Below are 25072 nucleotides of genomic sequence, written 5' to 3'. Positions count from 1 at the left end.
GGAAATGGCCTGGCAAAGGATCTCAAGTTGGATTTTCCTCTCATCTGACAGTGATTACTTTGAATCCATTTGGCCCATCTTGAATGCAACTGAATTTTTTTCCCAATTTACTAGACGCCTTATATGAAACGAGTTTGACCAGCCCGGTCCCATTTCCCAGGTGACAAATGGGCTATTGCAAAAATTCCCCGTTTAGTGGGTGCTAAGTTTTGTTCACAGTCTCACAGTAGAGGCCAAAGACTGTGGGAATGGGGAGAGAGGGCTGTGGTAAATTGGCAGGGCAGGGCAGGAGGAGGAAGCACGTCCGAATGCTGGGCTTGTGTAACAGTCTTTCCATTGACCAGGAATTTGGTTGCTAGGCTGCCAGTCCCCTTTTACAAGCAGCAGAGTCATGCTATTGTTTCCTAAATGGTTTCAATTTTATGCAGGGACCTCTTTACATCCCTTCTATATCATTTAAATATTTTACTAGGCACGTATTAAAGTGAGGTTTGGAACTCAGACCCCTGCTCTGCTCAAGCCTGTAAGCAGAAGAAAGCCCTTCTCTTTTATTCTGCCAAAAAGTGAGTATTTCAGGGTAACCGTGCGAAAAGTGGCCTCTCGTCGGCCTTCCAGCTGGGCAGCCAGTGTGCAGGCCTGAGGGGAGGAGAGCGTTGTGCTGTGGAATTCCTGTTCCCAGGTAGAAACACAGACCCCGTCACCTAAGTAGGTGCTGCAACCACTGGGCAGTAGAGAAGTGGGACAGGAGAGCAGGAGGAGCTGTGTGGGACAGCAGTGCTTGGTTGAATTTCAGACCCTCTGTGGATGTGCTAGAGATTTGAGGCCATCTTCCTTTAGATTTTGGCACCTCCAGTAAGGACAAAATGAGGCTTAGACAGATGATACCGTCTGATGTTGCAGTTTCTCTCTCAGCAGGGACAGTAGGAGTTTGGTGGGCAAGGAGGCTCTAAGCAGGCTTTGCTCCTGAAGAAAACGAATGTGGAAAAACACCTCTCAACCTGTATGGCCATTTGTGTTTCTTGTCTTGAGAGTATTTCTAGGAGGTAAAAGTGACCTGCTCATTCATCTGACTTGATCATTCCTACGGTTTAGAGAATGAACTGTTTGAGAGCACTTTATTAGCAGAAGAATGTGTTTATTTTCTGAGAAACCACAATCTCAACAGTGAAAATATAAGCTTATCTTCAAGTTTTCTGGAGGACAATTTAAGTCATGACATACTAAAGAGGAAAATGCACGTATTTTCTAAATTCTGTACCTTGGCTTTAAAGAGCTTCTCTGGCTATTTGCAATCTTCTGGTCTTACACAAATAATTGGAGTATTCTCTCTCATCAGAGCACCACCAGAAAAAAAAGTGGACTTGAGAGAGGGCTTTCCTGTGCCAAGCACAATGTTTCTGCCACTAAAATAGCTAACAACTTTAGCCTGTGATTTATATACAAGTTTACTTCCCATTTGAAATCTCTTCCTTTTATTTGTCTCCTAGCTTATGATTTATGCTAAACAGCATTGTGCTTTGAGGCAAGGGAAGCACATAAAGCAGATGTCCATCAGTAGGAACAGCTTGCCAGTATAGCTCTTCCTAGCTAGGAAGAGGGACCTCTCGTACCTCTTTGCAGGTACATGTGTTGAAGTAGCCCAAGTGTTCCTCCACAGGATTATTCTGACTTGTTATCTGGAAATGTTCTGTGTCCTGAGGTTTAATACAGTGATGGTTGTAACCCATACATGGAAAGTAAACATCTCCTTATGGGTCTTCTAGTTTCAGTGGAAAATTAGTCATTTGGAGGAAACAAGAAATCGTGAATTATACAGGCCTGCAGTTTCAGCTCCTTCCCTGTACATTTATCCTAAGGAGCTTCAGAGAGGTTAATCGGGGTTTGCAAATCCCAAGGCTGATGGAAAGTTAGGATGTAACTACCCAGACGTGGGGTAGTTGCACTGCAGAATCTTTCTGTGCTGAGGCTTTGACTGACCAAATAAAAGGAAATTTCCCTCCAGGCACAAGGCCTCATTTTTTTTTTTTTTTTTTTTTTTCTCTCCAGTGCTTCCTAGCAACCTGAGTGTCTGTTTGTTAGTTTTCTTTTCACAAACTGTTATCATAAATCCATGGAAACAGAGTACTTGGTGAAGTAGGCGATACCCTTGAAAAGATAATGACAGAGCACTGGCCAAATCCAGAAAGGCAGAAGGCACCTTGCCATGCTACCGTCATCCAGGTCCCGAGTGCCCACGAAGGGGAACATGAGGGGGCAAGTGCCACCCAACCTGTCCCACAGGCTGGCAACCCTTCCCTCGGCCTGCAGCGAGGGCCTCTCTGCTCAGGGTTTCCAGGGCTCTGCCCTGTGCTCTGGAGCTGAGCATGTCACAGCTTTCTTTTAAATGGCGAAGTAAATAATTGGACATGGTCGTCCCTGGGACCCCTTCGTTAGGTGGTCCAGCTTGAGAAGAGAGTTGGAGCAGATGACCTCCGGAGCGCCCCGCTGACCCCAGCCGTTGTGTGGTTCTGTGGTTCTGTGAACAAGGACCTTCAAACCTTCAAAGCTCTGCCTGAGCTTGGACACCTTCCCTTTTCTCACTTGGGGTGTCAATCCTCTGTTCAGCATCAGCTGCTTCCTGACATCTCTCCTGATGGCTCTTGGGGGACCCAAACCGTCAGCATCCAGAAACTTCTCTTAACTGGCAAGTTTTAAGGTGTTTCAGGGACTTTCTCATTCCCTCCTGCTAATGTTGTTCCACTTCAGTCGTCAATGATTAAAGGCTAATGAGGCTGGAAGGAAAGTATGCACAGCCGTGTATAACTGGACAGGAACTAACGTAATTGCTGGGAAGGGCAGTTTGGTCCCTCTGTCAGCTTTGCTGACACTAAATCACCACACCGGAGTTGTCTCTGTTTGCTTTACCTGTCAATGTTTAATTATGCCATGTGGGGCCCGACAGCTGCAACAGGAGAGAATGAATTCACCCTCCTTCCCTTCCTCCCACCTTCCCCCCCAGTAGCTGAGGCTCCCAGGTGGGCTTGTTCCTGACAAGTGGGGATTTGGAGCTCCCTGTGCTCAGCACTAAAATGAGCCAAGGTTTCAGCATGGTTGTGTCCGTGGCTCTTGGTGCACAGGGCAAAAAGCTGCTGCCTCCTTCGTCCCCCCTATTTTCAGTGCCCCCCATGAGCATGTCTGCAGTGTGGGGCCCGCAATGGGACACCGAGTTCATGCCTTGGGATGACACAGACATGGCCTGGAAACTGAGGTCAAGGTCCTCAGGTGCCATTTAGTGGGCTCAGCAGTAGGTACTAACCAGAAGAGTTAGGTGCCAACAAGAAGAGTCAACCATTTATTTTAGGAACCCAGCGTAGTCATTGTCTGTTAATTGTAGTGAGGTGAAGGGACAGAGAGGTTTCCTACTCTCTGCCTTGCCAGAGCCTATAATGGTTATTGCATTCATTCACCACCCATTTCTCAGACTAGAAGCACTAGCCTCATAGTAACAAAGACACTAAGATAACTGTTATTTCTACAGTAATATAAATACTGTATGTTCTTGAAACTGTCTAAAACTTTCCTAAAATATCTTTTTTTTTTTTTCTTCTGTTCTGAGAGTGGCATATTCCCAGGACATGAGGCAGGGAGGTGGACAGGCTCTCTTGGCACTCCTTGTGACTGGCCTGCATAATTCACTTGTAGTTCTGACGTCTGTGAGCGATGCACCCTTCCCACACTCATGCTGGAAAAACTTTAATACCATTCCAGTCTGTTATTTGTATCTTGCAGACAGAGCAATATGTAAAGCTTTTACTTAAGGTTACACAATGTTGTAGAGGGTAAGCCCCTACAGTTAGCTGTTTATAATTCATCTAGCTCACAATTGGGTGGCATGATCTTTGCCTTAAGCTCGTTTTTTATTTATTTTCATGTTACTCTATTTTATTAAGAAAAGATTAAATGGTCTTTGTCATTTCCTGAAATTATTTCCTTGCTCATTTTAAAAGCAGATGGTTTTGTAGAGCTGTGATGTCTCTGTGGTATTGGGTAAAGATTTAAGATTTGCTACAGGGATAATACAGAGTGCCATTACGAACACTGGAAAAGCATGAAGCTTTGGCCAGTTCATAAATTCTAAACAGTCATTGCTTACATAGGGGCTGGATTTGCAAGAGATTTTTCCTAAAATATCCAAACTTTTCCTTAGCTCTTAATTTGCTTCCCAAGCTCACATGGTTTGAGTATCTGCCTGTACCCTTCTGCTTTGTATCCCTTTGGGCTTGTGGGAGATATGCCCTCCAGGCAAACCAAGGAGCTCCCCTGTGGGTTTTGTTTCTAGTTTTCTGTTGTTGTTGGTGGTGGTGGGTTTTTTAAGCAAAATAAAGTTAGAAAACTTTATTTAAAAATCTACTTGAAGAGAACCTGTAGTCACAAAGTAAGGTAGCGGGCTACTAGGAAGTACTTAACACGAGGCTGTCTGAGAAATATTAATTCAGTCCACTTGTGCTGCTTGTTTTACTCATCCCCCTACTGCAGTCAGTAAACAGCATGGGCAGGGAATAAGTGAAAAAGTACATGAAGACTAATGATGTTCCCTGGCTTTACTTTCAACCCAGATAAAAACCCACTGCATTCAAATGTAATGACAGGCAGGAATAGAATAATTAATGCCTACAGGGACTAAATTTGGTTTACTCAGATTGTGTTTACTCTGATATCTCCCAAAGTTTTATATTTGCAATGGCAGCCCAGCATTCTTCTCATTTATGTTATTTTTGTGTATGCAGTCTGTACATATGAAATGGCCCTATTTTCCCTGTTTCCCTTGTTGGTTAGCAGGTTGGCTTATGGTACTGATTTGCCATGTTACAGGCAAGAGAGGATGTGATCCACATGCTGAAGACAGAGAGAAACCAAACCTGAAGTTTTAGAAGCTCATTATGGGTCTGCTGCTCCAGAGAGCGTGCTGCGAGTGCTACACAGAGATGCCATCCTTGCCCAAGAAAAATCTATAGGGGAAGACGTCTATGAGAAACCAATTTCAGAGGTAATAACTTCTTGATTTACATCTACAAGTCTGTGCAGGGGGGATCCTAACCAAAAGGGAAGCTCTGTGTACTTTGCATGTGTGCAAAGCTCACAAAAAGATAATACAATTCTTGTGCAAATTACACAAAATTGAAGAAAAATTGGATGTTCTTGTTCTCTCAACCGGCAGAATAAATTGTAAGCAAAATCACTGGGTTTGAACACAAACAATATAGACCTTGTATGCTCCTTAGGGCTGGTGTAGGTAAGTGAGAACAAAATCTTTGGGTGTTGCGTTTCTGTTTTCTAAATTTCTTTCAATTATAGGCTCCAAACTTTACTGCTCACAGCACTGGTAAGTGCTCTGTGACTTTCTTGGCACACTAGAGCACTATCACAGCAGTAGTTAGGAAAAGAAGACCAACAGAGATTGACTTTGACCATATTCACAGGATCACAAATCCCAAATCGTTTTATGTCTCTTCAGTTCCAGGGCTGTGAAGTCAGTTCAGCCCCTTAAGGAGATCTGCAGGACATTAAACCAAAGATTTAAACCCCTGGTTTAAAATATAAGCAATAAATAAATGTAGAATAGACCTGGGAATGTCTGAGGCCAGTGTGAACGCCAAAATAAGCAACCACTGCTTATGGTTATAGTTTCTTAACAGTCCAGGGCATGGAGAAAGAGCATGCAATAACATACCGTACAGTACACTGTAGCATCTGTCCAACTCTTCATAGTTCCTCGGTTCAGAACATTTACTTTTTTACCAGGAATTGAGTCTACCACAGGGTATCTTTATACTTTGCACCCTTGTTGCAGTATCTTCTGGGATTTTGGAGGGGTGATACTAAATAAGGAAAGCAAACATTAGCATTTGGAAGTATGCATGAAATACTGGCTATCAAGAGTAAAAGAGCTTAGCAGGTCTTTTCTCTAAAGAAGATGATAATTTGACAGGGACCTCAGTCTACAGTAACTTCTGTCATGTCTAGGTCCACAGAGGTTATGTAGGAGCTAAAATAGGATGGTGCAAAAGATCTACTCTCAAAGGCTGCACCCAACCTGGTTCCTTTATAAAATGGATCGACTCTTTTTGACTGTCATGGTCAGCTTCTGGAGGGCTGCTTGAGAGCAGCTGCAGCCCTCCTGCTCTCGTATTTCCCAGTTTGCAGAGGCAACCTGTGAAACAGCAGCTTTCTGGTGAAGCCAGGGCAGAGGGAGATGCAACTCCCACAGGGTCTGGGCAGTGGGTGGGCAGAGCAGGCTCCACTCAGACTTTTTATCTCAGCAGTCCTACGGGTACAACTGTGTTGAAGATGAAGTTCACATTTCAGCCTTGAGCTTATATTTTGCTACTCACATAGGTGTCCATGTCCCTATAGAGGTACTTGAACTTGGGGTCCTAGGGTCTGAGAGCATGTATTCCTCCTGGGGATTTGTTACTTCTTTTTGCCATGTGAAATGAGGAAAGTGCATGCAGGACCTTGTCACGGGAGGCATTCTGCACTGCAGCAATATTGTTTGTTACTCTAAAACCACATGAAGCCCTGTCCTTTGTGTATCCAAGAATGATGTAAATGTTTATTGCAAACGCATTGTCCAAAAAAATCATTATTTTTACAGGACAGTTACTCCTATTTTTAGGCACTGCTTTATGTAAAGTGCAGGATGTAAAATTATGGGACTTACATTTACCAAACATGACACTGTTTGTTAATAAATCAGATGAAGTAAGCAAGGAAACCTCTAAAATAACCTATTCTCCTTTCCTACAACCCAGCTGGACAGGCTTGAAGAAAAGCAGAAGGAGACATATCGACGCATGCTGGAACAGCTTCTTTTGGCAGAAAAATGCCATCGCCGCACAGTTTATGAGCTTGAAAATGAGAAGCATAAACATACAGATTACATGAACAAGAGTGATGACTTCACCAACCTCTTGGAGCAGGAGCGGGAGAGGTGAGTACCCACAACAGTGCAAAGAATACCCTCGATATCCCAATATTTTTCAGTTCAGCAGTGACATGGTCTGGTCTTTCCTGTGTTTAAATGGCACTAACCTCATGTAAACCATTTGTAAAAGTCAGTCCTCTCATGTTAGTGGTACATTACTGTGCAAGTCTAGAGCTGGAAGAATACCATTGAACATTCCTGCAGTGTGTGCTTGAATTTAAAAATGAATTTGTTTTGAATTACTCATGTCCATTTTGGGTTCATCTCCTGATAGGTTTTGAGAGATCAGATGTTATTTATGTTGGCTAAAGTTTGAGCTGGCCTGCTCAGCTGAGCACTGCATTTTGTGAAGGACAGGGCACTGTGTCACCATAGGAGGAATGGGTAAGGAAAACAACCCGTTTGGATATTGGCACGCAAATGGAGGGAATTTGCCATGCCCTTCACATTTAGGCTTGGAAAGTCACAAAAAATGTGCATTATTTTTCATATTTCTGAAGGAGTATGCCTCAGGCAAGATCTACATCCCCCTGGAAGAAAATATTTTCGTGTTTTATAAAATGTGCCCAGCCTGTGATGGACTACCTGAAGCTCTTTATCTAACAGGCTCAATGCTCCATTTTCTTCCCTTCAAGTATTTGTCCTCATTGTAGGAGTAATTTGTCCTCTAAGTCAAAAGAGGACACCTTTTGCAGCACATAGCTTAGGTGAAAAACGAGCACTTGGCAACAGTCTGAGTTTTGCAATATGAAATGTCATGCTCATACCAAACTACTTGAAATCAAACCACAAAGTTTGGTGAAAAAAAAACTCTGAGAAGAATACTTAAGGCAAGTTCAAAGAAGAAATGCTTTTGAGGAAACCACAGTCTGGTGGCAGACATTTTCAAAAAGCCAGGAGCTAAATTGTTTAGTGAATTTCCTGAGCTCTGTTCAGTGCCAGCTTTGAGTAGGTGGCACATGAGCTAAAGTGACCATATTTCCTTGTTTAATAGCTGCTGTTTTTCTGGCTCTTTGTCTTCCTGTATTGACTGGCAAACTTTAAAGGACAAAAATGTGTCTGCATATTAACAATTTTATTCCCTTAAGAGAAAATAAAAAATCTGTTGTATTTCCAAGTAAGGAGTAATTTCATATCTGATTCTCTTAGATGTCATTTTTTCTCTATGATGAATATCTGTGTATGTGTGGAGATGCAGGCAACTGAATTGCTACAAAAGTAAAGGCTGTATTAAAATACCATTTACATTTCTCTTTACATTTTAAATTCAGTTTAATTTATCAGTTGCTGCCTCCTTATTATTCCAGCTGAACTCCTGAAGGCCACTAAACAGCCTAAGTTTATAAACTGTTTGCTTTGAACCAATTTCCTTTAATGAATTGATTTAAAAGATTTCTGCCTCACATTACTACAGCTAGGATATCAGCTCCCATCCCCAGGGGCATTTTCACATACTCTTCCTGCTCTTTTGTGTCTTTTAAACCCCAGTTTTCCTATACCCTACAATTTTTGGAAAAACAGCAATAAAAAAGGGGAATTTGAGTTTGAACATGTGTTGAAATCTTTGAGAATAACCAAATCCTCTAGCTTTAGTCACCAGTGCCTCTGTACTGGTGGTTGCAGGTGAAGAGCTGCAGTGCTTTTGGTTTATGCTGAGTGACCAGAGCAACCTGGTGTTTGCTACTTAATCCACTTTGTCCAAGGTACTAATGAGAAAAATCACATCACGTTTAGTAGCAACCAAGCAGAGAGGACATGGCACATGACTAAACGTGGAAAACCAGCACGCACATCCCTCCCTCTTTAGGCTGTTCCTTCTGCATCCCTTTACAGAGCGGGTTGGAAAAGCCAGGATGGCCTGGAAACCACTCGCTAGCATATATTCTGAATGACCTCAACTCCTCATCTCTGTTTGCTGAGTGCACATAAAACTCAGGATTCACCCGCATCTTTGTAGGTTTTGAAAACTGGAAGTAATGTGCTTCAAAGGCTGTTTTCCAGGAGAGAGCAGACGATGGGATGACTTCTCAGGCCAGCCCTGTAATGGCAGCCAGCAAGAGATTTTTGTCAAAATGACAGAGTTTGCAATAGAAAGATTACATTGTGATATGTTAAAATATATATATATATAAACACAACACCATGCTCACTTAATGTGCATAATGGGACAGAGAACTGGCCTGCCTAAAGGCAGTTCATAGGCTCCTGCCTAGCATTCTTGTTTTATAAGTATCACCATATACATATTTTTTTTTATTGTTGTGCTTTGAGGCCCAAGGGTTACTTTGTTAAGAGCTGAACAGACTTGTAGTCGCCATGAAAAAGGAAAGGGACACTAAGGTGAACTTTGTCCGTCAGCCGCTCTGCTACACGCGCAGTTATAACATTAATGAGACAGGGTGAGCAGGAGGAAGAACAGTCCTGTGGGACGGCCATTTCACAGCCATCTGGTACAATGACAGCAGCCATAATTTCTGTCCTGTTTGCAAGGAATAATTTCTGCAGTGCTTTACCAATCTTTCCTCACTAATGTTGTCCACACCAGCTTTTAGAAGCCACATCTGCTTTGCCGTCCTGTGAGAGTTCAAACAAGATAAAATGGGGAATTCTCTAAGAGCAGAAATATCCCTTGGTTCTAATGCATTTCCAGCACTCTCATAATGCATTTACTTTGGAATATTTATTTGCATATACTTTCACACATGAACTCTAATCCATCCACAACAACATACTATGAAAGCTAATAGTCTCTATGTGAAACTAATTATTAGGCCAGCCTTGCACAGCGAGAAAGAAGCAAGAGAAAAACATAATTTGTCAAGAATAATTATGCATGAAAGGTATAAAAAAGAGAAAATTGTACACAAGGATATTCGAAATGTAGACAGCTAGGAGGAGTAAAATGAAGCAGTGAGGAGGGCTTGGCTGTTGGTGCTGGCTCTGCAAGTAAACTGTAGAAAGGCTATAGGAAAATGTCAACACATTACAGGAAAATGGTAGAAAATAATGACAACACTTTGCCAGATAGAGATGAACAAAATCTGATGCCTTTAGTGGAAGGCGCTTCTATAAACACGGTGGCTGAAGTGTTTTGCAAATTTCCCTATAGTATGCTAAAGTCACTGCATGAAGATGAGTATGTCTTGAAAGTTAGGGACAGTATTTTCAATTTTTTCCATTTGACCAAAATTCCCCTTTTCCACACCTGTATGCCTCAGCCACTGTCTCCATACCATCAAGATCTCCTTTGGCATCTTATCTCCCTTCCGTAGGACTGCAAATCAGCCTTCTCCCTGCAGCCTCCTGGCTAGGCTGAGGAATAAGGAGAAGAGCTGGAGCCCCCTGGGCCTCCACAGAGACCTTTGGTGGCAGACGGTGGGGTGAGGAGTCTCTGGTGGAGGATGAGGGGTCTGTGTGGAGCTGCATTGACAACGTGGCTTGGACACCTGAAGATCAGGAGATCCCACAGCAGCTGCAATGGTGAAGTTAGTCCTCTCAGCACAGGCACCCTCCTGGTTTTCAGTGGCACATTAAGGAATGAGCTGGTGGCATGAGCTTGGTCACTGGGTGATCCGGCCGCAGCTGAACCAGCTATGGGCACTTCTATACCCCAAAAACTCTTGTACAAAGCTGGGTGAACATGAAGTTAAATTTGGTTGTTCTCTGGCCTGCTGAGTCCCAGCCCTCAGGCTTCTTTAGGGAGCTGTAGGGGAGGAAAAAGTAAATCTTTAGGATCGAGTATAAATGTTTTTGTCTGATCAGCAGCCCTTTTTCCTCCCTGGAAAGAGGAAGAGCTCTGTGTAACCTTGGTACTGCTTCAAGCTCTTGATTCGACCTAAAAGGTGAGGTTTGAAATCCTGACATTTTCAGAGGTGCTAATCTCTGAACAATTTGTCTTGTACTCTTCTTCTAATCCAGTTTGTTGACAGCATATTTTGCTTCTATTAAAAGCACTGGAAAGCTCCCATTGATTTTAATGGTTCAGAAACAGGCCTCTGGTGAGGACGGCTGTGGCGGTCCCGCGGGATGGCAGAAATAGCCTGCAAGTCTTCCAAATGTGTGTGGGGGGGTGTTCTTTCAGATGCACGGGACATTGTTTGCTGCATACATGGTGTGATGCGGCAGCAAGACTTTGTTGGAGCGTGCTGAGGGTGATCTGTGCGACAGCTTTGTGAGTCATTTGATCATTTCCAGCATGATCCTCGAGACTGCTGAGACTTTTACTGCACCACACAGCGTGTCAGTAAATCATACTAAGTATCTAACATAAGCGTTGTTCGTATGGATGCACTGATAGTACGTATGGTCACATTTTTATGGAACGCTTCATCGAAGCAATGAGGATTTTAAGTTGGTTCTTGCTTCTCTTGCTGTGGCTTCAAGTTATTCTTTACAACCAAAGGGACAGCGCTCCCTGCACACTGAGGCATTTTGCGCTTTCCTCAAAGGCAGGGCTGAGAGGACTCATTCTGTACTCCCTAAGCAATGCCCTGTTGAATCTGGTTTTAGTTAAACCCTCTTTTTGAAGTACACAACCATAATTAGATCTGCTTAGAGGAGACAGCAGGACTGTGACCCCAGATCTTTCCTCTACAAAGTTTCCTTTCAGTCCTTGCGTAAAATCATCTCCTCTCTGCCTCCCCCATCACAGCACCCCCAGCAAGGAATGCACTGGCGAGTCCCTCTGCGGTCTGTGATAATGCATTCCTCTCGGCTTCGGTCATCCTGGCACTGAGATGCTCTTGGCTGCTCTGCTGGTGATGTAATTCTGGGCCCGCATCACCTGCAAAGGAAACCGATCTGCAAGCAATAAAGCACACAGCCGTCTTGAAACAAAAATGGGAGTGTTGATGTTAGCAGGTTTTAGAAAATCTTCTTTTGTTTTCCCTTTTTACATTTCTGCTTTTTTTCTTTTCTTTTTTTTTTTTTTTTGGTCCAATCTCCCCTTCTTCCTCTTCCCACGAGACGGCAGCACCAAGCCTTTCACTGGGGAGCGCTTGCATTTTTGTTTCCCTTTATTTACTGGACCCAAGCAAGTGTAGAGGCTGCGGCAAGAAAGAGCTTGGAGATTTTGTGTATGTTACCTTTCCAGTTTGCATTTTCTCTTGATTTTTTATTGAGACTGTAAAATAAAGAAGCTGGCAGAAAGACAACAGGGCAGAGCCTTCATCTCTTGTATAGAGAACAATCAAGCCAAAAGTATGAAGTGTTCAGGGCTAATAAATCTCTGTGATTTACCAGAATAAGGCCAAATGCTGTGATAAGAATAGCCCTATTCCAAGATATTGGGGTGAGGTGCATGGTACAAACAGATAGCACAGACTTTGGCCTGTAACTGTGTAATCTGTTGGTGGTTCCTTTAAAGTATGGAAATTAAGATCTTTTACAAATTTTTTTTTTTTTGCTGTTTCTTTTGCTCCAAGATTTCTTAGCCATATTTGTACCCAGACTTTAGGTTTTCTCATCTGTTCATTGTTTCTCTGTCCTAGTTTCCAAATTGTGACCCAGAAAAAGGGAAAGCCAGCCCAATGGGACTGTGGCAATTCACCATTGCCTACAGTAGTTACTCATCTTTCCGCACATTACTGGCTGTAGTAAAGCATTGAGTCACTCTCTGTCTACTTTTCAGTAATTGCATTTCTAAACCTTTAATCTTATAATGTAGAAGGCAAGGGCTACAGTTTAATAAAAAAAAATAAACAGTTTTTATTCTTTTCTTCTAAGCTGACATGCTATCTTATTGTTTGGAAACACTTTTTTTTTTTTTCCTTCCAATGTAATACATTTGTAGATCACAGATTACAAATTCTGTGTCTATTAAAAGAAATAAATGAATAAACCTGGCAGTGACAAATACCAGTTCTGCACAGTTAAGTAAATCTGAAGGTCATCCATTTTACAGGTCCTGTTTTACAGTTCTAGCTGTGAAGACTGCAAGGCCGTGGCTGTTCCCTGCTGCTTGAAGCTCATGTTTTAACTAATGATTCTGGTCTCAAGCTCCAACAAAACAGCTCCAAAGGTAGTTTAAAAATGAGAGAACAAACAGCCACATCAAACTGTGGAGAAACAATGTGAAAGTATTGCGAGTCTTACACAATGCAAGGCTTGCCATGAGCTGGGACTAATCCAAATCCATCTCTTCACACTTGGATAGTCTTCAAAACTGTCCAGTCTTTCAGTCACTTCTGGGATTATATAAAATAGCATCATGTGTTGTTTCAGCTATTCTTCCAAAATTATTTCTAAGTAGGCATCAGCTTCACAGCCCTTGAGAGAGAATTATTATACAAAACTATATGTAGTTCATTATTCCTACCAAGTTTGCTTGCTAAAATGCTCCCGGGGTCAGATGGGGGGGGAAAAAATTACTTCATTCAAAATCTACTCACGGAACCAAACTCTGTCCAGGGTGCAATAGGTAACAATTTGAACATTTAAGGGGCCTTTGGCATGTTTCAGAGTTATTATACTACTGAAATAAATATCAGTTCGCGGTTCTATTGAGGCCATCTTTTTAAGTTGTCATTTTTTTAGGCAAAGAAAATGAGAACTGAATCGGGGTCATGTTGGGAAAATTGCTTCCTCATTCAGAAAGATTAGAAACAGGTTTTAGTGAACGTGCCAGGTTTCACTGAATTTCTAAACATTTTAGACAGATGCCACTTATTTACAAGTATAAATATATGCTAAAAAGGCACTCAAGCTTGAGCATGTTAGACGTTTGCTTTATGTATAAATGGAAGTTTAACACTGTAGAGATGTACAGAATGACTAGCGAAGAATATGACATACTATGTTAATTAACGTCCTGCAGATATTCAAGACATGCTCTACACCATCAAATAACTTTCACTAACTTGTGTGAAGAACCTCAGGATTTCATCTGATCTGGGGGGCTGTTCTGACTCAGTGAGCTTATGCAAGGAGCTGTTCCAAACCTAAAAAGATGCAATGCTTTTTCCGTCCTTTGCTGTTGTTCCTGCCAGGATCTCAGGTGCCCTCTCCTTATAGATATGAGAATGTAATCAAGGGCACTGGTAGAGAGGGGGTGGCAGAAGGAAGAGAACTGGGAGAGGAATGGATGCAAGTGAATCTCTCAGTTTGGCATAATTGAGAGGGTGACTTGCCGTGTTGTTGGGGGAAACAAGAACTGAGTCAAGGTCTCCCCTAAGGATTTATTTTCTTAGGAAGACCAAAACAAGGTTTCAGTAAAAGTAACAGGTTCCACTGAAATCCTAACAGTAATGCTGCTATTTGGTCCCTGATCATGTCATTTCACCTCTTCATGCCACGTTTTTGTTCCTTCCACACAGGAGTATGTATCTAACCAGCACGGGATAATTGGTAAAGGTTACCTCCATGGCTGTGAATTAATCCCAACTGCCTGGAAGGAACTTGAGGCATCCCTGTTTTGCTGAAGCTGCCAGGGTGACCCAAAGCTGCAGGCAGGACCCCTGGCTCTGTGCTGTTTCTGGTATCGTCTCCCCAGCCGTAATCAACAACACAACATTGGGGAAGAACTGGCCCCAGTCTGACGCAGTATAGCTCCCCTTACGTTCTCATATCTGTGTAAGCCAGAAGAGCCTTTTGGCAGAAGTCCTTTCTACTTGTGAGTTTAAATGCCAAGTACCATGAGGCAATAACATTATTTAAGACCTCTGGACAATGCTGGCAAATAATAGCTGATAGATTATAGGCATGCCACCAGCAGCAGAGAATACCAATAATGAGTTTTATGTTTGCGTCATTTCAGTTTTCGTTTCTTTTTGAGTCTTATATGTGGAAAAATCTTAAGGCAGAATGAAAAATAATAAAAAAATAAAGAACAAGGGTATGCAAAAATCCAAAGTAAATGTTCTCATGAAACTTGCCATAGTTTGTGCAAATGTAAGGGAGGAGGAATGTAGAATAAAATATGTATAATTGAGCACGTATTTATAAAGCACCTATGATGCTAATAGTGAGTTGTCATAGTTTGCATTTGGACTAATTATTTAAAATTCTGCTTTACAAAGGCCACTTTGTGTGTAAGAAGACTGTTAGAAATATCACCAAAGGAAATCTACTGGCTTAATTCATAAGACCAGCTAGTCAAAAAACAAAAAACAAACAAACAAACAAACAAACAAAAACCATACCAAATAACCCTGTGGTTATGCTGCTCACCTGGACTGTGGGAGACTTTCAATTCTCCCTTCACCCTGACGGGATCTGAAGTCACCTCTTGGAGGAGGCCTGGTCACCTTGTTGCATCACCTGGGGAGGTCTGTTCCCACTCTTCCCATGTAAAATTTTTCCAATTTTACAAATCATTTACATGCTTTCTGAGTTCTTTCCACCCAAGGGGTGAAAATGTCCTTGTAGGTCAGTGCCTGGGCATTCAGACTCCCCAGACACAGGAATTCACTAGGCTGGGACTCTCTGTCTCCTGGAAAGGGAGGATTTCTCACTTGTTGGTTTGGCAAATGGTGCCAAGATATTGCCTCCCTGTCTGCTGCTTTTCTTAAAATGACAAAGATGGAATGAAATGGCTTATTCAAGATGAACAAATGTTTCACTGAAATCCACTTTTTTTCTTGAATGAGAGAGAAAAATAAAGCTTTTATTATTATTATTTCCTTTGATAATTACTTGTTGAATTTTTAGATCAGCTAAGGAATTGAAAATCAATTATTCACACAGCTCTGTTATCCAGTTGCTTATGTTGGGAAAAGATTAATAGTAACATAGCTGAATATGTAATGCCCTAATGAGAAAGGATAATGACATGAGCAGAAAATGAGGCTAAATTACAGCAGAGCGGCAGCAGTGCTTCTTTGATTGTAGCAATTATGTCATAGGTGAAAAAGTGCCTCTTGGTGACAAGTATATATATCACAGGCTGAAAGTTCCTCTACAATTCCATATGAAATGTTTATTTTCAGAGGAATTGGAAATGGATAGAAGTATTCTCTTTCAACATTTGCATATCAGGCTTTTCCTGGATGACTTAACTCATTTTAAAATGATGCATAGCTTTCAGCGTTTTTTATTTTGCAAATTACTGGATGGGATACCACCCGGTTTCCAAAAGTGGCAGGGGCAGAACACTGTCCATCCCAGTGGTGCGGCTGGTAGAGCTCTGCTGCTCGCAGTTGTTGCACGTCTCGTGCTTCTGTGTGCCGCTAATCCTTCGGCAGAGAAGACCGTGTCCTGGTTTGACTGGCTCGTGTCCTCACCTGACAGGCCAAGCGCTGCTGGTCCAACCTGCTTTCACTGACAGGCACTATTGTTTTGTGCCCATCATTAGCACACCGAGCTCCCTGCATCCAGCTTCTTTGGGTCTTAGGAAATAACTAATCCGTAAAAACACCAGCCTGACCCTGGGTTTCATGAGCACAAAGCTGGCACTGGTGCAATTCCTTTGAAGTCAGGAGAGCTCTTCTTGATTAATGGGATAAATGAGGCTCAGAGTAGGAACTCCAAAAATGCATACATAAATGTAGCACGTACAGCAGTTTGCAGAGTTACAGCTTCTGAATAAGAGTTTGCTCTCCAAAAAAATAACGCATCAACAATATTTATTTCCTTTATGACTGTATTTTTATATAAGCTCTGTCTGCATTTATGTTCACGATAATAAGCATTTAGGACCATACTATTTTAAAATAATTTCTATAGCCAAATAGTGTCTTCATATTTCGAGTTATTTTGGCCACTATCGCCTATTGGTTCTGCCAAGGAAGCTGTAAGCTTTTCCAAACTGTTGCCTCTCTTGTTGTGTGAGGCATCTTTTGCACTTACATCACTACAACATTTTGAAAAATAATAGCAATTTGTAAGTGAGGGATACTCAGTGGAAGTCGACAGCTGAAAAGCAAATATACAATTAGAAATCAGTGGGACCAGGACACACAGGCGGTGCAGTTGTTCAGAGGGCAAGGCAGAGGTGGTAGAAAAGAAACTGTAAGGCAAGCAGAGGCAGGAACAGCATCTTGCAATTCACAATTACTGTGTGAGATTGGCCTCATGTCTCGCATCAGCTGCAAGATGGGTTGATGGGTTTGGCGTTATGGGAGAGCCATGGGCTCTGGGCATCCAGACTCCCAGTTTTTTTCCTCTTAGCAAATACAAGTATGAGGTTAAAATAGCAGGCTCAAACCCTGGGGGAGTCCAGCCCCTGGGTGAGTGCTGTGGGGTATACAGCAAGGGCATTCTCTGCTGCAATGGCCTCTCAATAGACACACATCTAATACAAGCAACAAACCCGACAAATGCATGAGCTATATCAATTAGCTATGTGGTAGTAGAAAAGCTTTGTGTAAGTGTAGGGGTTTTTTTTTCTTTTTCCCATTTATGCTGCACCTTCAGAACACAGGGGCAGAAAGCACTGGCAAAGCTATGGTTGTGAAACAGATGTGGTGGGCATGTGTGTGCTCCTTTGTGTTCCGGGCAAGAGCTGAGGGTCCTGGCATGACTGTTAACAGAAATACCTTCTTAGCTCTTCAGACTGACAGTTGGGACATGGCATATTAGGATGTGGTGAAAGCCAGGATTACTCAGTGCTGATGTTGTTAAAATCTATCAGTCTCAGTTTAGGTCATAAAAGGAGCAGCTGATTGCTCTTGCACAGTATTTGAAGCTTTTACTGAGGATCCATTATTTGCTAAATCACAAAGTTTGGAGCGCACAGGAAATTATGTTTAAAAACTAGGAATGAATCTTCTTGAGATGATTTATTTTTCTCTGTTTTTATAGGTGCATATTGCTTTATCCTTACGTCAAGCTGTGACTGAGGTGGCAAAATGTAATATAAAACAGCGCAAGCATAGCCTGCATTTCTAAGAAAATCTGAGACCCTGAACTGAGGGAGAGAGGTTCTTTTACTGACCCCACTTGGGCAAAGTCTTGTTCTCAGGCTGCATGGCTGTTGTACAAAGCAACTGGAGAACAAGCTTGACTAGCACAGTGCATGCAATTACTTGAATGATGCTGCTTCCTAAATGTAGATTGTTAAATCTCTTCACTCTTTTATTTGTAAACAGTCCTCCCATGGCTGAGACCCTGTCATGGTGACACTATTGCTTGGATTGGTTGATGTTAAAAAAGAAATCAGTAATTATTTGGAGCCTGTTATCTTTCATTTTTCCTCCCCACTGGTTTTATTAACTCGTTCAAATGCATTATTTCAGTGACATATCAAATAGGAAGCAGTGAGGTGGACAACTTTTAGTTTTAGATGTAGGACTCGGGTGTGCCTGCCTTCCAGCCCCAATCGGTCACTGGATCACATTTCTTTGAGGAGAGGTCAGTGAGAAGAAGCACAAAAGAAAAGGAAGTCAAAAAAAAAAAAAAAAAAAAAAAAGGTGAGCTGGAGTTAAAGCAGTTAATCCCTTCAGGAGCAAGAACTGAACAGATGGAACAGGAAGGTAAAGGATGAAGAAGAGCAAAGAGGCAGATTTAGGGCAGAGGATGGCAGCTACAAAGCAAAGAATATGGGAAGTGAATGTGAATTAGAGTTTAATGTGAATTAAAGAACCAAGGGAGTGGTGAGGGGAATGAGGTGTTGGTGGAAGCAGAGTCCTGTAGGCTTGCCAGGCTGATGACAGAGGGAAGAAAGATGGTGAAGAGGTGAAGATGGAGGACAGACCGAGCTGCAAGCAAAGGCAAGACTGAAATGCAGAAAGATATCTAAAGAGAGATGCACCAAAAATAAAGCAGAAGTCTTCATATTGGTCATGTTGTTTGACACATGGTCAATAGCACAGGCAATGGGACTTCCCAGAACTTGTTTGCACCAGAAGATCATACACTTAGGGAGAAAAAAAATACTTCTGTCTTGATTTTCAGTTTCCAGTTAGGGGATATTCACTGCAATTCTTTATGAGTTACTTGCTTTAAAAGTTATTTACAGTTCTTTATGAGTTTCATGCTTAAAAATGTGAGCCTTAACTCCGGGTGGAGTATTTCTCTTTTGTAACCCCATGCTCAGAGAAGTCAGATGAGAGGGAGGCAAACGAAGGGGCAACAGCAGAGCCAGCTATCAACAGAACAAAAGCAACACACGGGTGAAAATCAGTCAGGCCTACTCCTTTGTTATTAATGTCATTCTTTCTTCTTGTGATAGCCACCATCATTTCTTACGCTGTGTATTGTAGGAGCACTTGGGACCCTTTGCCATCTGAGGAGGCTGAATTGTACAAATACAGAATAGGAACAGTCAGTTTTAAGAGCTGCTTGAAAGACCCTGAGATTTGTCATGCCACTCTGAAGTAAAAGAATTGCTCTAAAATGGGAAGTCTGAGGGAGAACATTTATGGAGAGAGAGAGGGTGCTGTGTGAAGGAGCAGAAGCTGGGTTCTGCTGTGTGCAAATGTAGTATGGCTGCTACAATTAATTTTCTCTTTAAGAGAGTCTCTGGAAACACGTCAGCCTGGTCCCACACCCTGGGCCCTTGTGGCTTGCCGTCTCTAAGTTCCAGCATTAAAAGCCCTCCATCACTAAGGTTTCCTAAGAAAAAATGGTTTTCTCTGAGACCATAGTTTGCCATGGCACATATGCCCTAGGAGAACTGTGAAGCTGCTCGTGTCCCAGACCCAAGTCAAGCAAAAGAGGCCAAGACGCCACCAAAAGATGAAGTATATCTCCTGGTAATCTGCAAAAAGCCACAGCTCTCCCTGTTCTCAAAGCCTCAAGCTCACTCCTCCACATCATTTTTCCATATGAACACCTAACACATCAAAAGTGAGTAAATTAGAAAAACATGAGAAATGATAGGGATGCAGCAGAAAGGATGCTCTGATTAAGCACAGTTGTCATTAAAAATGGCAGGTCTACAGGGGACAGCAAGGAACCATCCTGACATGTGGCATTTCTCTGAGGTCCCGGACACCTCTGATGCTGACTCCGGAGACGCTTTGGTCAAAGGGCCACAGCCTGCTTCTATGACAGTATTGGTGCCTATTCACAAAATAAAGATCAAAACATACTATAAAAATGTGTCATTGACTAGGTATAACTAGTGTAAACGTCTCCTTTTTCATCTGTAATCATCTTTATTTCAAGGAGGGCAGAGTGTACCCGTACCCCCAGTAAGTTTGCAGATAACACAAAAGGGTTGTGCTGCCATCCAGAGGGATCTGGACATGTTGGAGTGGTGGACTGATAGCAAAATTGTGAAATGCCAAGCCCTGCACCTGGGAAGAACAACCCCATCCACCAGCATGCACTGGGGGCCACCCAGCTGGAAAGCTGCCTGTCAGAGAAGGACTTGGGGGTCCTGGTGGTGGACACAGAAGGTTCCCTCTGAACATCTGGAAGCACTTCCTTACTGTGTGGTTGACTGAGCACTGGCACAGGTGGCCCAGAGAGGCTCTAGAGTCTCCCTCCTTGGAGACCTTCAAAAGCCAACTGGACATGGTCCTGGGATGCCTGCTCTGGGTGTCCCTGCTTGAGCAGGGGTTGGACCTCATGGCTTCCAGAGGGCCCTGCCAACATCAGCCATTCTGGGATTCTGTGAACCCCACCAATCCAGATTTTGCTACTCATGGAGAGAAGAAATGAGTGATATGACCTTGTGTGGTGCATTTCTGTAATCATCTACGGTTTGCAGTTAAATTTGCTCTATTTATTTATTAAAATATCTGAGTCACGCATGAAATATTGCAGATACTAAGTTTTCCCAGATACCAAGAGGATACACACAAGTGTTATGGAAGTAGAAAAGCAGAAGAAAAAAAAAGTGGAAAAGAAAAACAAATCCAGAACTGCTTTTTTAAACTTTTGAATCATGCTTCCATAAAAGGCAGCATGCCCTAGTGTAGGGCAATTTTCATGCTGCAAAGAGAAAAATAATTTTAAATCTAATCAGCATGACATATTTAGAAAGATCTGGGGAGTAATAAAAAAGCCTGTGTGTGAATGTGTGCGTGTGTGTGTGTGTGCACAGTTTTGTTTTTTTTTAACAGCTGCATGGAACAACCTGTTTTAAATAAGAACAAAGGTGAACAAAGCCAGTTGTCAGTGTAGCTCACCAAATGAAGTTTTTAGTGTGCATGACGTAAGCCATATAAAATGTATTGCCTGAGATATAACAGCACAGGGTCCAACTTGAAGTCTTTTTCTCAGGCTTTTCCTACAAAGTCATGTTTCAAGAATTTATTACATCTATCTTCATTATTTATTTGTGTTCAGAAGGCACAGTGTATCACCTTGTTCACCATATCTTCAGCAGCAAATTAATATCAGCCTCTCCCCTCCCTCGATATTTGAAGTTTTCACATTTTATCAAGATGCCACTGAACTCATATTAGTATGTTATGCTCAGAGCAGGCAACTGGGTGAGTAGAAATTGGAGGATAAGTTTGACGTACAGATGAGTTTGACCTACCAAAAGGAAAAAAATGAAAAATGATGGAAGATTTCCACTGTTCTTGAGGCTTTATGAACAACAACAACAAAACAGTCTTGCAAGCTACACAAGGTACTTTTTCATGTATATAAGTAAACACAAACTCAGGAAAAGCTTTGTTCTGTACAAATAAAAATATTTGGACTTTTTGTTAGATGATAGAAAACTTGGAGAGAGTTGCAAGGGCTGCTTTCCTTGTAAATGTTACATATGTTTCTACACAGAAGATAAAGAGCCAACAGAGAGTAGGGTAGTCTGCTGGAAAGATTACAAAGCCCTGTTTACAGAGAATTTTATAATAAGGCAATCATTTGTTACAAGTCTCTACGATCTACAAGAGAAATCCATTGCTGTGCACAGTTCAGTGAATTTTAAAGAGAGCTACATATCAAAGAAATGTGTAGTCTATTAGCACATCATTAAACAGTTAAACCAATTCCATCCTTTGCTTCCCAGTTACTCTCCTCTATTGCAGAGACAGTGCCAGATGCACAGTACAACTTCTGACTTTCAGAGGTGAGCTGGAATTTGGGATTCCTAGTTATTCCCTCCCCTGCATTTATTTATTTATTATTTATTTATTTATTTATTTTTCTTATCTGGCCTCACCATGTTGCAAGTGCTGCTTTAGTCAGGAATTCTTGGACTACATCATCCCAATATCCCAATGAAAGCATAAACAAAAAGAGACATGACATTCTGGGGAGCAAGTTAGATTTTTCCAGCCTTTAATGTGACTTAAAAGTGATGGTATTGTTGAGCAATAACAACATACAAAGTGTCTTTATACTTATATACATACACCATTCAATTCCCTTTCAGTAGAAGTTGTGGAGGTTGAAGGCCTGTTTGGCCTTTGCTGTGACATCCTACATGATATTTTCTGTACCTCTGGCACTGCTGTAGTGGTGGTACCTGGAGCAGCTGGCCTGGTGGTGGAGAACACTTTAATTATTAGGTCCAGTGGGGGCACAGACATACCTCAGCTAGTGCAGGCTGTGCAGGCATGCCACTGCCATGCTGTGCCTTCTCTTACAAGTCTCGCATCTGCTGGCTCACAACCAGACGACTTCTGTGTGTCTGGGTTCCATTCCCTGCGCTTTTATTTCTAAGTCACAGAGTAAGCTGGGAGAGCTGGTCATCTGGGGTAAGAGTCCTCTGGGGCAAGCTGGTGGTCACAGGTGCCACCAGTGACTGTCGTGAGGCAGTGTATGTGGTACATGTCACCTCGTGTTGGTGATCCGACCTAATTTTAGTATCTTCCAGCATGCAGTTGGGCAGGCCCTGGAACAGGCTGCCCAGAGAGGTTGGAGGCACCTGAGACTCAGGTAGAGCAGGCCCTGTGCCTGGACCTGCTCTTAAACATCCCCAAGGTCCTTTCCGACCTCGACTGTTCTGTGTTTTTATGATTCGGCACCCTCCAGAGGATGCCGTGGGCTTCCTTGGGACTCTGCTCGCACCAGGGTGAGCGGTGGTGGCATTCTGTGATGCTGCAGCCTCCTCAGAGGCCTTGCTCTCCGCTGCTGATCGCGGTCCAACCCGTCCACTAGCAGATGGCTCAGCAACTTGCTTGCAAAGTGCTCCGCACCCTTCTGGTACAGATTGCCTCAAGGCTGCCAACCTTCTGTTGCTACCGATTATTTTGCTAACGCAGGTTGCAGACTTTTATGCAGGTGATCTAAAGGATCGAAATGCTTCTGGCAATCACTCTGGGTGCCAACAGTGGATATTTATTGTAGTGTTTCCCACTGTGTATGTGGTTTTCTCTGGCAATTCTGTGCTCAGCTAAGACTCTGATGAGCGTGCAGTAAAGAGGGCCTTGAATAAAGACTATAACATCAGTCATTAAGCACCCACTTTGCGAACGAGCACTGCCCAGCCCATATACAGAGAGGCAACGGTCCTAAGTAAAAACAATGATAGAACAGGGAATTAAATAGTTTCCCAGAAATGTAAATACACACTGGTCCATTTTTGTGGATAATATTATTAGACATGATAAGCTTTCAGTGTTTTGGGATATTACAGACTTCTTGAGAAAAGGGAATGGGAAGAGGAAGAGGAAAAAAAGGGGTAAGGAGAAGGGAAGTGGGAAGGGCAAGGGAAGGGAAGAATGGTTTCTAGTTCTCCTGGTAAAGACTGAAGAGGTGACCATGGCCAATCTAGGGAGTCATTTAGGAAATGGAAAGAATCCCCAAATTCTTTTGTGTTGGTTGGGGAACAGAGGTGCTGCTGCAGGACTTCTTAATGCCAGGAGTGGGCAGAATGGTGCTTTGCAGACTTTATGTGTACTCTCGGTTGGCCTTGCTACTCTGCATGAATTTTGGAGAACAGATAGGCACACACATTAAGTCCACAGGGGACTGTCTTCAGGTATTCGTGCTTCCACCAGCTGACCCTACCAGCAGCAGGAAGCATCCTGGTGAGGGTTCCCCGAGGATCCTTAACCGCTACCCCACAACCCCAAGCCCGGAGGGGACCTGTCGGGTCCTGAGCTCGGCGAAAGGCCACTAAGAGGAGATGCTGCCCGAAGCCTCCCGCGGGCCGGGCCGGGCCGGGCAGGGCAGGGCAGGGCAGGGCAGCCCCCTCCCCTCTACACCCCCCTTCTCCCCGCCGCACCCCCGGCCCCGCAGCCCGGCCGCCGCCTTCCCCGCTCCACCCCTTCCCCTGCCCCGAGCCAGCGCGACCGGCGCCGCGGCCGGCACCGTGCGGCGGGGACACGGCGGGGACAACGCGGGGACACGGTGGGGACAACGCGGGGACAAGGCAGGGACACGGCGGGGACACTTGAGCGACGGCTCCGACCCGCCGGGGGCTGCGGGCTATTCCTTTCGGTAGCTTAAAAAAAAATATTAAAAAAAAGTATATATAAGGTAAGATAATGCCAGTTTAATAATTATTTTATTTATTATTATTATTATTATTATTACTGTTTTTAATTGGAGCAGCTCCCATCCGTGCGCACTCCACTCGCGAGCTGGATGCCCGGCATAAGCAGGGAGCGGGGGCTGCCCGGGGAGGGGGAATTTTGGGAGCTGCTTCTGGGGCCGGGAGGGAGCCCCCCCGGTGCCGAGGGGTGCCCTGGAGCTTCCTGGGGAGGACTGAGCCCCGAGGGGTCAGGGGAGGACAACCGCGGGGCTGGCAAACGCGATCGCTGAGCGGAGCGCGGCGCCTTCCTTTCCGACGCTCTGCTCGCCCTCCCTCCCGGCTGGGAAATTAATGGGGGTGTCTTAATTGGGATCGGGGGCGGGGGGGGTGGGAAAAAAGTGCCTGTCCGGTTGTAATGCTGTTTCATTCCCTGAGCAAGTTTTGGTTGTTCTGTTGTTCGTCGAGATCTTTGGTGCGTTCCTTACCTGGAGAAGGTACGGGCAGGTCGGTGGGGCACTGAACCTCATAAGGGTTCCTTCTCCTGCCTTACTCACTGTGTGGACTGACAGACAGCCTCGGCACTGACGGACTGCTTTGGCACAGGGGAATTTCATTTGTACAAAATCAGGGTTAGAAATAAAAAAAATAAAAATAAAAATAGAAAAAGAGGAAAAGATCATTGTATGAGACAATCAATGTCAATGTAAGACAATCAATTTCCTAAATCATAAAAAAATATGTTTTCCATGATATAATTTGGGCACTGTCATGTAGTTTTGAAATAGCAAGAGGATTAATTTGCTTTTGGTATGATTTTATACAATCACTTCTCAAAAGTTAATTCTGCAGTG

The 25072-nt window shown here is 43.3% G+C and overlaps 1 protein-coding gene across 1 annotated transcript in view; it reads left to right on the top strand.

The window, feature by feature from the left end:
* The window catches only part of FILIP1 (filamin A interacting protein 1), a 106224-nt gene that overhangs the window by 56956 nt on the left and 24196 nt on the right, over nt 1-25072 (top strand). The window contains 3 exon segments of the mRNA XM_040552350.1: nt 4852-4890; nt 4892-5026; nt 6792-6970. Of these exon segments, the coding sequence (XP_040408284.1) occupies nt 4852-4890; nt 4892-5026; nt 6792-6970 (353 nt within the window).

Source organism: Cygnus olor, chromosome 3, assembly GCF_009769625.2.
Source record: "Cygnus olor isolate bCygOlo1 chromosome 3, bCygOlo1.pri.v2, whole genome shotgun sequence".
Lineage (NCBI taxonomy): Eukaryota > Metazoa > Chordata > Aves > Anseriformes > Anatidae > Cygnus > Cygnus olor.
The sequence above is the reverse complement of the archived record's forward strand: the minus strand, read 5'-3'. Positions and strand labels throughout refer to the sequence as shown.